The sequence below is a fragment of the Dipodomys ordii genome, unplaced genomic scaffold (assembly GCF_000151885.1).
Source record: "Dipodomys ordii isolate 6190 unplaced genomic scaffold, Dord_2.0 Scaffold76, whole genome shotgun sequence".
In the NCBI taxonomy this organism is placed as follows: domain Eukaryota; kingdom Metazoa; phylum Chordata; class Mammalia; order Rodentia; family Heteromyidae; genus Dipodomys; species Dipodomys ordii.
In genome coordinates, this window is record NW_012267292.1 from 4,171,259 (window position 1) to 4,185,484 (window position 14,226).

Sequence of the window (14,226 nt, forward strand, 5' to 3'; positions counted from 1 at the left end):
AGGAAGGAAGGAAGGAAGGAAGGAAGGAAGGAAGGAAGGAAGGAAAGAAGGAAGGAAGGAAGGAAGGAAGGAAGGAAAGAAGGAAGGAAGGGAGGGAGGAAGGAAGGAAGGAAGGAAGAAAAGGAAGGAAAGGATTTGCTATTCTACCACATCATGATATCTTGGGTATGGAGCTGGTTATGTGTGAACGGAGGACAAGGGGCTGGGACATACCTTCTGGTTAGCACCTGTGGGTGACACTTGAGAGTCCATCAAGGGGAACACTCAAGTCACCAGGCTCCGTAAGTAGACAGGCCATAACAGACAAACAGCATGCCAGAGAGCAATGCAAGTTCTCTATCTCATTTAGAAATAAAGGCACATTCTACTTTACCATCCTATGTCTCTATGTTCATAAATAAGTGCCCAATGGGCATTCCGTATCCCTTGACCTTACTTCTCTTCAAAGATTGACGGGGAGTCACTTCTTTACCAGATGTTTTAAAACATTTTCATTCTTAAAAGCAGGTGTCTGACAGTTTCATATTTTAGCAATATAAAGAAAACATTTGCAAAAAGTTTCAACCATAAGTTAAAGGTGGAGAGACTGCTGTTATTTTTTTCAGAGGGTTATAAAAATTACTGCATAAGAAGCAGCTGGTTGCCAGTGGCTCATGCATGTAATTCTAGCTCTCTCAGGAAGCTAAGATCTGAGAATCCACATTCAAGGCAAGCCTGAGCAGACAAACCCAAGAGACTCTTATCTCCAATTAACCAGCAGAAAGCTAGAAGTAGAGGTGTGCCTCTAGCAGTCATGTGCTATCCTTAAGCAGAAAAACAGAGAGCTGGAAACTTTGAGTTCAAACCCTAGCACCAGCACATGTACCAAAACAATTGCTTGAATAAAGCATTATGTCCATTTTGTTTACTTATTGCTTGGTTTTCTTTTATATCAACAGAAAATATCTGAAAAATTTGGCAACACTTCCAACTTCCATAGAAAATAATCATTCCTAGGAAAAAAAATGTTTCTGAGATAGGAACTCGGCTAGCCTGTACACAGGAGACCAAGCAGAGAGAGGAAAGACAAAAGAGAAAATCCTGACTTAGTTATTGGTTATTTACTTCTAAAGTTGTCAGGACCCTCTTTCTGTCTCTCCTGTTAGAGTTAAGGTGACTTACCTCTTCTATCTGGATCTCCCGCTCATAAACTAGTTTCCGGACCATGCTGGCCACAGACACTATCCAAGTCAGCATCATTATCAGTGGAAAAAAGAAGCCAACATTGTTCAGGAATCTGTCAGGACATAATTCAATCAGTGTCCAAAGAAAAAGGGCTCCACACTTAGTCATGTACATGGTAGGCACTAAATCTGTATGAATGTTTGAACATTTTTTCTCTGAATTTTCTCAACACTTTATGGAGCAGTGGCTTCATAGGCCTATGACCCAGTACTGTCCTCAATGCCCTGGTTTTCAAGATGTACAAACACACAAAGGTGATCATGCAAGAGATTGGTTCAAGGTCCTTCAGATAACCATAGCCTGAGCCAAATCCTTTGATACTGTCTATAGTGAGAGCAAATCAGAAGAACAAAACAGGCCATTTCTCCATGACTCATCTTTCCCACTTAACTGAGCAATGATCTATCTCTATTCACAGATACCATTAATCATAGATTATCGTCTAGAAAGTATGTAAGAGCTGGCAAATTAAAGTCTCCCTTTCTATTTCCCCAGAATTCATTTTTCAATCTATCCTAACTGGGATTGATTGATAGGGTAGGGACCCTAATTGACAGTCATGTCACTAAAATCCAAAACGAATTTTCAGTCATTTTTCTTTCCTGAATTTTCATCTATGTTTGGCAACACTGACCTCTCCTCCTCTCTTAGCTTCTAGAGCAACTTTCCTTGGCTTTCCATACATTGCCAGGCCATTGAGTCCTCCTCACAAATTGCTTCTTCTTAACCTGTCCTTCAGTGTAAACATGCTCACTCCAGCCCTGCAGTAAGTGCTGGGCCATCTAACTCACAAGCAAGCTCTAAAAATCACAAAGTAATTATCTTATTCCTCACTGAGACCAATGTGAGATGCAAGCTAGCTGATTGGGCCTGTGATATATACTTGAGCAACAGAAGATCTTGCTATTAAGAACATCCTACATTCTAGAAAGGTGGGGGAAGATAAAATAAGCCAATCAATAGACGTGCCACATGGTGTTGGGTAGAGATGAGAGGTAGAAGATGGAATGCTTCACAGGTGAGGTAGCTACATGAGCAGGTAATGTACAGAATAAGTCATGCACATATTTGTGAGGAGACAACTCTAGGCAAGGTATAGCCAGACTTTTAATCTGCTTCTGGAAACTAATTCAAAATCCACAAACGAAGAGGGAAATTATGTTTGAATTTTGTTCAATGATTGAAAGAAACACTCAAGTGTTTGAAAAGTCTGCTAAAAAATAATTCCATTTGTATAACAAAACACATTCTCTCCAGATCTTGGGATGAGCCTACAAAAACATAGTGCTTAAGTTTGTGGCACACTCGTAGGGGAAAATACACAGAGCAACACATGGGAAGTGGGTATCAAATTCCATGTTAGGCTCGATACTGTGAGAGATGACCCAACCTGGGACTCTATTTCCAGGGAAGCAAAGAGTGGGCTTTGTGAGGAATCCACATATTTGTAGGAAGTAATCACATTTGTGATAATAAAAAGAAAGACTTCAAAGTGTGTGCCACTAATTTTACCTAGTCTTTGACCAACAAATAGGACCTTGTAAATACTTGATCAAGTATAACCAGTTCATTCTACATGAGTGATAATCACCGCAATGAAAATCTCAAAGATACCCACCCAAGAAATACAAAGAGATGGGGAGCTGCATCATTATTAACAAATAAATACTTCATGCAAAAATTTTGTATGGTGATATGGGGCAAATGAAAATTGCAAAATTATTTTGTGTACAACTTCAAAATATTTAACTAGACAAAATCCTTCTTAAGAGATCATGGATAGCAGAGTTGTTAGAAATGAGTGAAGAGATGGCAAGAAAATAAAGAGAGCTGAGACATTAACTTGAAAAACAGAAATAAATAGATGGAAAAAAATATAACCATCAGCCGGGTGCTGGTGGCTCACACCTGTAATCCTAGCTACTCAGGAGGCTGAGATCTGAGGATCGAGGTTCAAAGCCAGCCCGGGCAGGAGAGACCTTGAGACTCCTATCTCCAGTAAACCACCAGAAAACCAGAAGTGGCGCTGTAGCTCAAGTGGTAGAGCGCTCGCCTTGAGCTGAAGAGCTGAGGGACAGCACCCAGGCCCAGAGTTCAAGCCCCACGACCGACAAAAAAAAAAAAAAAATATATATATATATATATAAAACCATCAGATGATGAATGGTAAAACTGGACAAAACATAGGAACAATAATGAATACTACAGAAGCCCACTAATGACACAGAAAGTAGGCAACAGAAATGTAACTTAAAAAAAAAAACAGAACTAAACCATTTAAAAGAAATAGGGAAATTTTATATAGATTAAGAATACAGGAAACAGAAAATCATGTAATTGACACCCCTGAAGAATCAAAATAAAATAATGGTAAATAAGAAATTGGTAGAGGTGTAATACATAAGAAGATTTCAAAAAAGAGCATTTGAATTTGTACTTTCAAGAGACATATCCATATGGAATATTGTGGTATATTAGTCAATGATCCCATGTATACTCCTATAAATTTACAGATTTTTTTCAGATGGCCAAAACTACAAAGACATATAACAAAGAAAATATCCAAATGGACTCAGATTTCTCCATAGTAACATTGAAAGCTAAAAATAAACAAGCCAGACACTAGTGGCTCACACCAGTGATCTTAGTTACTCAGGAAGCTGAGATCTGAGGATCATGGTTCAAAGGAAGCTTAGACAGGAAAGTCTATGAGATTCTTAGAATCTTATCTCCAATAAGACACCAAAAAGTCAGAAGTGGAACAGTGATTCAAGTGGTAAAGCACTAGCCTTGAGCAAAAAATAAAAAAATAAAAAAAACAGCTTGGGACAGTGCTTGGGCCCTGAGTTCAAGCCTAGTAACAGCAGAAAAGAAGAAAGAAGGAAGGAAGGAAGGAAGGAAGAAGGGAAGGAAGGTAGGAAGGAAGGAAGGAAGGAAATTAAATTTTATTTTCAAGTGGCTGTAATCACATATTAGTTGCCAAAAAATTACATAAATCAAAAATGAAAACAATAATGTTCAAAACTTAGGATTTAGCAATAGAATTTAGCAATTTATTGTGTTAGACAGCTGTTCAATTATGTTCACATGATAGGTAAAAATATACAATCAAAAAGTAGTTTTAATTTTAACTTTTCTTTTTACAAGTAAGCTGATTAACTTATTAAGTTAAAAAAAAGTTAATGAGAATCTACTTATTAATGAAAAGGTATACTTAGTGCTCTCTTGGATCAAAGAGAAAGTAGAAACTCAAATCACAAGTATCTAAAGAATATTGGACTTTAAGCAATGTACCTAAAAGAAAAATCATTGTCTTAGGCAACTACATAAATTTAAGGGGAAAAATACTAAAAATATGAATCGATTGTCAGTCTCAAGTTGTGACAGACACAAAATAATGAATTGAAAATATATAAAGTTAAAGAATAAAAATAAAAGCAGAAATAATTAACTTGGAAAAGAGTTTTTAAAGCAGTGAAAAACATCACAATGAATTTTTGGTCTCAAGGATAAATGGGTTAGTGTGTTTGCTGGTACTGGGTCTTGAACTCGGGGCCTCAAGCTTTCACTTAGCTTTTTTGCTCAAGGCTGGTGCTCTACCACCTGAGTCACACCTCCACTTTAAGCTCCTTTACTGGCTATTTGGAATTGAGATTCTATTCTGCCCATATTGACTTCAAATCCTCAAATTTTAGCCCCATGAGTAGGTAGGATAACAAATGTGAGCCACCAGCATCCAGCTTAAAGAAGGAGATTTTTAAAAAGAAAAGAAATAGGAAGTGAATGGGTTTGTATTGGAAGCAGAGGCACAGCATGCCTCCAACTTCTGCTCTGTGTAGCAAGTTTGAAAGATATCCTTTGATTCTTGCTCCAAAGGAATTCTTCACTATGATGATATGGATCCCTCACCCAAGAGGGACACCAGAAGGTTGTCGAGTTTTCAGTCTTCAGAATAATGAGTAAAATCAACCTCTTCCCTCTGCATATTATGCTTCCCATCTATAGTTATAAGAGACTAACACCACCCTAGTTTTCTCTATTGTCTCCAGACTTAATAATCACTTACTTATAAAACCAGCAATTAAAAAACATAATAAAGTTAGGGATGTCTAAGTGACTCCAGAAAGAGTTTGACCTACTATGTGAAGAGCATGAGTCCAACTAGTACATTCTAGGATCTTCTTTTGTACTTGCCTCTATTTTCAAACCCCCACAAAAATACTACGAATAAACCACAATTGAAAAATTAAACTCCCTTATGCATTTAAGCCTACTTAAAAGGATACTCTGATCTCATAAACATTTCATTGTCACCATTTCCTTTCTGCAGGTGGCACTTACTTGATTTACATTTTAATAACCCCTTGTTAATCAAGTTTAATCTGCTGCTTGCCTCCATTAGCACTATCCAGTGGGTTCCAAGAGAGAAAATTAATGAGCGTGTTGAATCAAACTCACACTACGGAAAGAATCAGAGTAACCTGCAACTGTATTCATCACTCAGAACACAGGATTTAGTTTCAAATGTGGAGCAATGGCAATTTTCCAGCTCCTAGTTTCCTATCACAGCCCTGACCATTCTCTGTCCATTCTCTTCCTCGGGCCCATGAATCCTACCAGCCAGGACCAGCTCCCATCAACCCAGGGGAACCCAGAACATGGTGGAGGCAGCTATCAAGGGAAGGACCAGGGCCCTTCTGCTTTCTCATTGTCTCCCTTTCTCCTTCTCATCCCCTTCAGGAAAAGGGGGAGCAGTCTGCCAGCTTTGTCTCCCACAGCCCCCTCACATGCTTGTCTTAAATGGGTTATGATGTGTGACACAGGGACAGAGAGGAGCCTGGAGAAAGGGTGGAGTAAGGACACCAGGCTCACATGCAGTCTGTGTGCAGTGATTCCCAGAAGCACCCATGCTCCCCTAAGCCATGAGCAAAGGGGACAGGGATGTTCTGTGTCTTACTGTTCCTACCTCAGTAACCCACTTGGGGAAATCAAGGAGAAGGAAGCATGCTCATGTGCTTCCACACCTCTCTGGATACAAACATCATCCAAAACAGTCTACTCTTCTGACTTTCATGATCAGTGGGTAGAAGAACTTTGTGGTAGTTAGAGCTGACCCCAAATACAGTAGGTTCCCAATACGAGCACCCATCCACTCAAAGTGCACAACACAATCCCCCTCTGGTGTGGGCTTTTCTAAATCAGGATCATTCACTGGGCACCAAAGAGACAGGCAGATCAGCAGTTAACATCCCCAAAAATCATTGTCACAAGCTCCTATTCCAGCAAATGGCACAGGTGGGACCCAAATTTCTGGTGATTTGGGGTTTGTTTTTGGTGGTGGTGTTTTTGTTGTTCTCTCATCATTTAGAGTCTGAGAATCTAAAGGAATCTCAGAAGCTAAGAGACAGATTTAAAAGAGCTATAATTCAGAAGTTCTGGGTTACTTAAATTTGACCTATTGCCAGGTAGCAGGGCTCACACCTATAATCCTAGCTACTCAGGAAGCTGAGATCTGAAAGATCATGGTTTAAAGCTAATCTAGGCAGAAAGGTGAGAGTCTATCTTCAAAACAAATAGCAGAAAGCTGAGCTGTGGTAGATGCCAGCAGAACAAGCAAGTTATGCATGGGGTAAGACCTTGAACACAAACTCCACTATCAGAAAAAGAAAATAATCTTGCCAAGCACCAGTGGCTCAAGCATATAATCCCAACTACTCAGGAAGTTGAGATCTGAGGACCACAGTTCAAAGCCAGTGGGGGGCAGGAAAGTCCAAAAGATCCTTATCTCCAATTAACCACTAAAAAGCCAGAAGCGGAGCTGTGGCTCAAGTGGTAGAGCACTAGCCTTAAGTAAAAGACCTCAGGGACTGTGCCCAGGCCCTAAATGCAAGCTCCAAGACCAGAAAAATAAAATCCACTCTTTTCCCTAATCTATTCAAAGAGATAGCCCCAGCCTTGCTTTTGATTATTATTTCTCTAACTGTCTCTCTTCTGTGGAAAGCTAGGAGTTCTAAATACCTTCAACACAGCTTAGAGTCCTAATCTGATGGGTATTCAGTGAGATCTACCCAATCTCCAAAGACATTTGTCTGCTTAGCATTTGGGAGGGGTGTCTCTAGAAAGCAATTTAAACATATTTAAAGTGAGCTTCTATTTTTTCCCCCAAACTTTCTCTGGCCACCATTTAAAGGTAATTCCAGCAATTCTGTTAAGTGAGGAATCATTTTTGATCCCCCTCAGTTACACCACCGAGTCTTTTGCAAATCTGTTGGTTCTACCTTCAGAATGCAGCCAGTATTAGAATGCTGCATGATGAACAAGCCACTCTCACCTCTCAGCTACACTCAGTACATCCACAGCCTCTTCTATATACACGACTCTCAGAAAGCCCTTCAGATGATATCACTGCTGCTTAAGACCCTCCCCCAGATAAGGTGAAGAAACACAAGCTCAGCTCTTTGACTTTATTGTTGGTCCTCTTGCCTTGTGCAGTCTGCTCTGGTGACTGAATGCATGCACACCATGCTACTGCGTTACTGTAGGGCCTTTACATTAGTTGGTCCTCTGACCTGTAACACGAGTTCCTTTTGTACCCCTTTAAGCCTGTTTTATCTGCCTTATACGATCCATCATAATCACATTAATAAATCCAGCTCTCCTCCTCATATGCTTGACCCTCATCTGACTCCCCATCAATACCAGAGCACACAGTTACTGCATTTAACTTTTTTTGTGTGTGCCAGTCCTGGGGCTTGAACTCACAGCCTGGGCACTGTCCCTGAGCTTTCTTTGCTCAAAGCTAGCACTCTACCCCTTGAGCCACAGTTCCACTTCTGGATGTGAGGGCGATCTGGCTGCAACATCTGTCACCCCACTGATCGCCAGGGTTGATTCGGCTGATCTGGCTAGCTAGGCTCCATGTGCGTCCCTCCCGAAGCTGCACGCTCGGTCGAAGAGGACGACCATCCCCCATAGAGGAGGACCGGTCTTGGGTCAAGGGTATACGAGTAGCTGCACTCCCCTGCTAGAACCTCCAAACAAGCTCTCAAGGTCCACAGTTCCACTTCTGACTTTTTTGTTTTGTTTTGTCTTAGTGCTTAATTGGAGATAAAAAAAAAATCTCACAGACTATCCTGCTTGGGCTGGCTTCAAACCACAATCCTCAGATCTCAGCTTCCTGAGTAGCTAGGATTATGGGCATAAGCCATTGGTACCCAGCTTACATTTAACTTTTAATGCAGCTTTCTTCCTTACTGCATTTCTATACTTCCATGAACTATAAATGACTTAAGACCAAAGAATTTCAGCTGCCTCATCCACTGGTTCACCGCAAACCTGGAAGCTGACAAAGAGCACATAAATGTCACTGAATACATTAATAATTTCATGAATATGTAATTTGTTCAATAAGCAGTAGGAAGCCACTAACAAAAATGGAGCAAGTTTGGTCTATAGTCCAAACCATTCATCAGAAATTTTTACTCAGATGACTGAGCTCCTGAAAGATCCAAGACTGTCTCCGCCATTAACAGCACACTCAACCTCCAGCAATGCAGACATGGTTGAAGCGAGATGTAAAAGGAAAATAGACGCCGAAGGGAAGGCTCCAGGATTTAAATCTTTCAGAAAAGTGAAATACTTCTTCACCTTTGCCAACAGGTAAAAGAAATTATTTCTGAGGAGTTATGTTGTGGTACCCCAGTGAGCAGGCAGAAAGAAGTAATTTCATGGCATGCCCATCACACTCCTAAGCATTCCACTAATGCTAGCTTCTGACTTCAATGTGTCTTGTGGACAAGAATTAATTTTCACGATGAAGAAAGGTTCCCTGTCATCTGTCTCGCTCAGAGCCTCCCTTCTGACCACTCAGGATGCCTGACAGCCTAGCGTAGTGGTCAGCAGGGAAACTGCTCGGGCTACTTCTAGCTTTTCATCAACACGTCTGCTTGAGAGTTCATTTTCCTCCCCAGGACATATCTTGTGGAATGAAGTAGATGGGACAATCCTGGTCCCCTCCAGGAAACCAGACTAGCAAAGATTTGAGCTTCCCACCCCCATCTTCCATGGAAGGCAATCACACCCTATTTTTGAAGGGAGATTGTCATGTGGGTTTGGGGTTCGTTAGTGGGGTTTTTTTTTAGATACATCCTTAAAAATAGCATCAGGAAACCTTGACTTCTCCATCCATCTAACACAGGGTGATTGCTCAAGTTTCGCAAGTACTAAGTTGGAAAGGAAACATGTTTGCCTAACACCCAGCCAGCACCACCAGTTTTCTTGGCTTCTGTTCCCTGTGTTGTCACTTTCAAAAGAGGGGGGAGGGGCTTCTGGAGTATTTTTCTTTAATGTTGAATATTTTCAATACCAAAAATATCATTGCTTTGAAAATAAAGAAAAGCTTTCATTGTGCAAAGGAGTGCATAGGTCTTACAGATGATTTGCCTAATGAGACAGTCCCTAGGTGAAAATAACACCTTAGTCTCTTTCGGCTTGACCCTTTGTTCTCTCCCCCACACACTCAGACACCCCAAGATAGACTCAATCAGGCAAGCTTTCTATCTTCTGCAGCCTTTTATCTAAACACTATGATACATGCTTCCTGTGATCTTCATCAACAAGGCACTGATGAGCTATTATGTATGAGGCATATTGCTAGAGAGGAAGGGGAAAAAGGCATAAAGCCACTGGGCTTGCAAAGAGGCCCCCAGGCAGTTGTGCAAGGAGTCTGACTTCAGGAAAGTCCATAAGACTATGGTGTTGTTATTTTTTAGGGAAGGAGGTGGTCCAGTCATGGGGCCTGAACTCTGGGCCTGGGCACTGTCCTTCAGCTCTTCAGCTCAAGGTTAGCACTCTACCACTTGATCCACAGCGCCAATTCTGGTTTTTTTCTTTTTGCTTATGTGGTGCTGAGGAATCGAACCCAGGGCCTCATGCATTCAAGGCAAGCGCTCTACCACTGAGCCACCTTCCTAGCCCCATCCATAAGACTCTTATCTCCAATAAACTACTTCAAAAATCTGGAAGTAGAGCTGTGGCTCAAGTGGTAGAGCACTAGCCTTGAGGGAAAAAAAAGATCAAAGACAACACCCAGGGCCTGGGTTCAATCCCCAAGACCAACAAAAAAGAAAAAAAAAATAGTTGGCCCTGTTCTCATAATTAATGTCACACTCAAGTTGTTCCTTTAATAACCTCACATTCTGCTGTTTTCTTTCCACCATACTTTCAGGAGAGTGTGAGAAGACGGTAGCATTACAGATGGTGCACAGCAAATGGCCCACACCTATGTTACCCAAGGCCAAGCAGGAGCAGGAAGCTTATGGGCACAAGCATCCACCATGGGGAAAGTTAGGAATAAATTGAGCCCTGCAGCCTGAAGTAACATTACTTATTTAACACATTTGAAAGTCCTTTCATGGTTTCTATGTACCCCTGGAGTTCACAAAGCCCCAGAAGATCGCAGACCTTGCCCTACTTTGGGAAGTACTATGCCTGGCTTGAATTAAAGTCACCCAACTTCTCCAAGTGATCTCATCCAGCTGCTCCAAGTTCTAACTTTCTATCCCTACCCCCTACACATCTCAAGCCAAATCACACTATTTTAACTTTCAAATGTTCCCAGATTACTTTCTGAATACTTACACCAATAACCTAGGCCCTTGTAGCATTTCTGGCCATTCTGCATAGCATGCAACACTATTCATTTTAAGGATTTGTACCCAAAATGGAATAGCCTCTCCTTAGGTCTCCAAGTATAGGTAGGTAGAATCTGAAGCTGGAAACACACAACCCTTATAGATACTGTTTGTCAAATTTATTCTAAGAGCCAGGCATCCGTGGTTCATACCTATAATCTTAGCTACTCCAGAGGCTGAGATCTGAGGACTGTGGTTTGAAGCCAGACAAGAAAGTCAGTGAGATTATTATCTCTATCAACCAGCAAAAAGCTGAAATGTGGAGCTGTGGCTCAAGTAGAGAGCCAGATTTGAGTAACAAAGGTAAGGAATAGAACCCAGGATCTGAGTTCAAGCCTCAACATTGACAGACCACACACACACACACACACACACACACACACACACACACACACACACACACACATTTAGGGATTCTTAAAACTATAAATGCCCAATATCAAATTTCAAATTCTACTTGATCACATAAAATAGTTCTTGGATTCGTTCTTGGATCTCCAGTGGGCATCAGGATCTACAGATACTCAGGTCTCTGACATAAAATAATAGAATACTTGCCTATAAACTTTTACTATTTTCCAGTACACTTTAAATCATCTCTCTATTACTTGTTAACCTAATGCAATGCCTGGATATCACTCAGTTCACATGGATTTAGTACAATGCACGACACATGGCTAATTGAACTTTTGCTTTGGAGAACTTCCTGGCATTTTTTAACCTACAGTTTTTAAACCTACAGATTTAAAACAGAAACCCGTGGATGCAGAGGCCTTTCTGTATCTCAACCATTATGTTTCTACCTGAAGAATTTAAGTATATGAAAGATGAACCTTAAGACATTAAAAAGAAAGGATTTTTATATAATGCTCTTCAAAATGACTATAGAAAAGCTCCATGATTTTATGATCCTATTACGTTTTGCAAATGCAAGATTTCTCTCCCTGCAGGTGGGCACTTGGATGGCTGTGGCTACTCACAGGTCACTGGTGTGGCAAGGATAGGGGGCTGCCTGTGTCTGCGTAGTCGGCTCCAGGGCTTCCTGCCCAGTCTGCACCATAATGATTGCCCTTTCAATCATGTCTTGCAGTGGGACAAAGATGTAGTTATATTTAAATCCATCTGCTGGGAGATTCTGAGGATGAAACTTCCAAAAAGGGTTTTTAATCAAATCTGTCCTCATGCTGTATAAAACGCTGGTCCGAATTGTGTATGTGACATGGGGTGGCAATTTGAGAGATGCTGATCGGATGTGCCTGTGTGCTAAGGAACTGTTGAAGATAACACCTAGTGGGTAAAAGGAAAAACAAAGCATCAGGAAGGAACACATGTGGCCAGGACTGGTCAGACTGGTATGGTCCCAGGGGATTTCCACAGCCTCCCATTTTTCTCCTGGAGGTCAGACCTATTGTGTAGTACCATAGGCAATTGACAATAAGCTTAAACCAAAATCTTCCAGTTCTCAGTCCATTGCTCCTTTTTTCAATTTTCATGAAATTATACTGGGGCTATCATGTATACAAACTATTTTGTAGTACCTCATAAGTTATATGAAGTTGCTCAAATATCAGACTTTTTACCCCCTCACAGTTGCAGATCCAGCTGAGTATCCAGAATCTTTCTCTTTGGATTACTTATCATTCATGACTTAGGCAGATTCTGCTTTCTGACATAAGGAGACTTTGAATTGCATGCATAAGCTTATTATGAGATGACTCAATCAGGTTCCCCAAAAGTTCATATGCTGAGGTTCTAATACCCAGGATCTCATAATGTGGTCATAGTCGGAGATAGCATCTTTTTTGTATATATTTTTATTGTAAAGATACTGTACAGAGGGGTTACAGTTACATGAGTAAGGTCATAGAGATAGTATCTTGAGAAGGGTTCTATTAAAATGAAGTCTTTGGGGTGGGAGAGAGGCCCTAATTCAATATGATGTTGTCTTATCAAAATAGAAAACTAGGACACAATGGCATATATACGGGGAAGATTACATAAAGATACATGAGGAAAAAATAATTATCTGTAAGTCAAGTGATGCCTACAGAAGATTCTTTCCCTTACAGCCTCAGAAGAAGCCTATAAAGGATTTGATCTTGGATTTCCAGCATTTAGAGCTATAAGAAATCAAGTTTCACCAAGTGCCAGTGGCTTACACCTGTAACCATAGCTACTCAAGAGGCTAAGCTCTGAGGATCCAGGTTAGGAGTCAGCCCAAGCAGGAAAGCCTACGAGATTTCTATATCCAATTAAATATATTAAAAAAGAAAAGCCAGAAGTGGAGCTGTGACTCAAGTGGTAGAGTTCTAGCCTTGAGCACAAAAGCTAAGGGATAGCACCTAGTCCCTGAGTTCAAGCCCCTGGACTAGCAGGAAAAAATGTTTTCTGATATTTAAATCACCAAGACTGTAATACTTTATTGTCACAGCTCTATAAAATCCAATATAAAACCTCAAGAAAAAAATAATTAAATGGGACCTGAGATATAGTTCAGTGGTAGAACGTGTCATTAGTTTGCACAAGAACCTGGGCCCAATCTCCAGCTCCAAAATAATAATAATAAACAACAGTAATAATAAAATGCTTGTTTTAAAAGGATATAAATGTATATGTTATATTTATCTTGAATAAGTACAAAGCTAATAACAAAATCTAGTTAGACACTGTATTCTTTCCATTACCTCAAGATATTAATAAAGTATGACAAAAAATAAAGGTGTTGCCAGCAATCAGAGTAAAAATTTAGTCAAAAAATAAATATTTATCATATGAGATTTAACTATAAAATGCTATTTAAAGATAATAAAAACAGATGAAGCAAGTAGCATCATCCTTAGGATGATAGAAATGGCATGTCCTGAGGCACACATTTTCCTTAACTCAGCACATACATTTCTGCTTTACTTTGTTGTATCTGTAAGATACTTTTCTTTCTAAGCCAACGTAAGACACTCTTATAAAGAAATATGGAAAATGCCGAACTATTGGAGTCTATGCCTATATGAACACATTTCTTTCCTGAATACTTACTGGCCAGGAAGTTGTTCTGCTGCGTGAGTTCATGGACTTTAGTCTCCAGAGCATCAACAGACTCCATAGGCTGGAAACGGTCCAATACCACGCAGGATGAGAGATTGACCAAGATACCGCCCAAGAACTGGAAGTGTCCAGCCCCTGCATGGTTAAACATCTTATCTAGCATTCCACCTAAGGAAAGCAAACAAATTAGGACACACCATCTCCTCTACCACCTAAGTGCTTCCTGCTTATACACTGGGGATTGTGCAAATGTATTTGAAAATGAATA

General features: G+C 40.4%; 1 protein-coding gene across 1 annotated transcript in view; it reads right to left on the reverse strand.

The window, feature by feature from the left end:
• The window catches only part of Abca13 (ATP-binding cassette, sub-family A (ABC1), member 13), a 394,418-nt gene that overhangs the window by 246,773 nt on the left and 133,419 nt on the right, over nt 1-14,226 (reverse strand). Inside the window, exons 30-32 of the mRNA XM_013024383.1 lie at nt 13,950-14,126; nt 11,897-12,203; nt 1,162-1,276 (exon numbers count right to left, since the gene is read on the reverse strand). Coding sequence (XP_012879837.1) covers nt 1,162-1,276; nt 11,897-12,203; nt 13,950-14,126 — 599 coding nt within the window. The remainder of the gene's footprint in view (nt 1-1,161; nt 1,277-11,896; nt 12,204-13,949; nt 14,127-14,226) is intronic.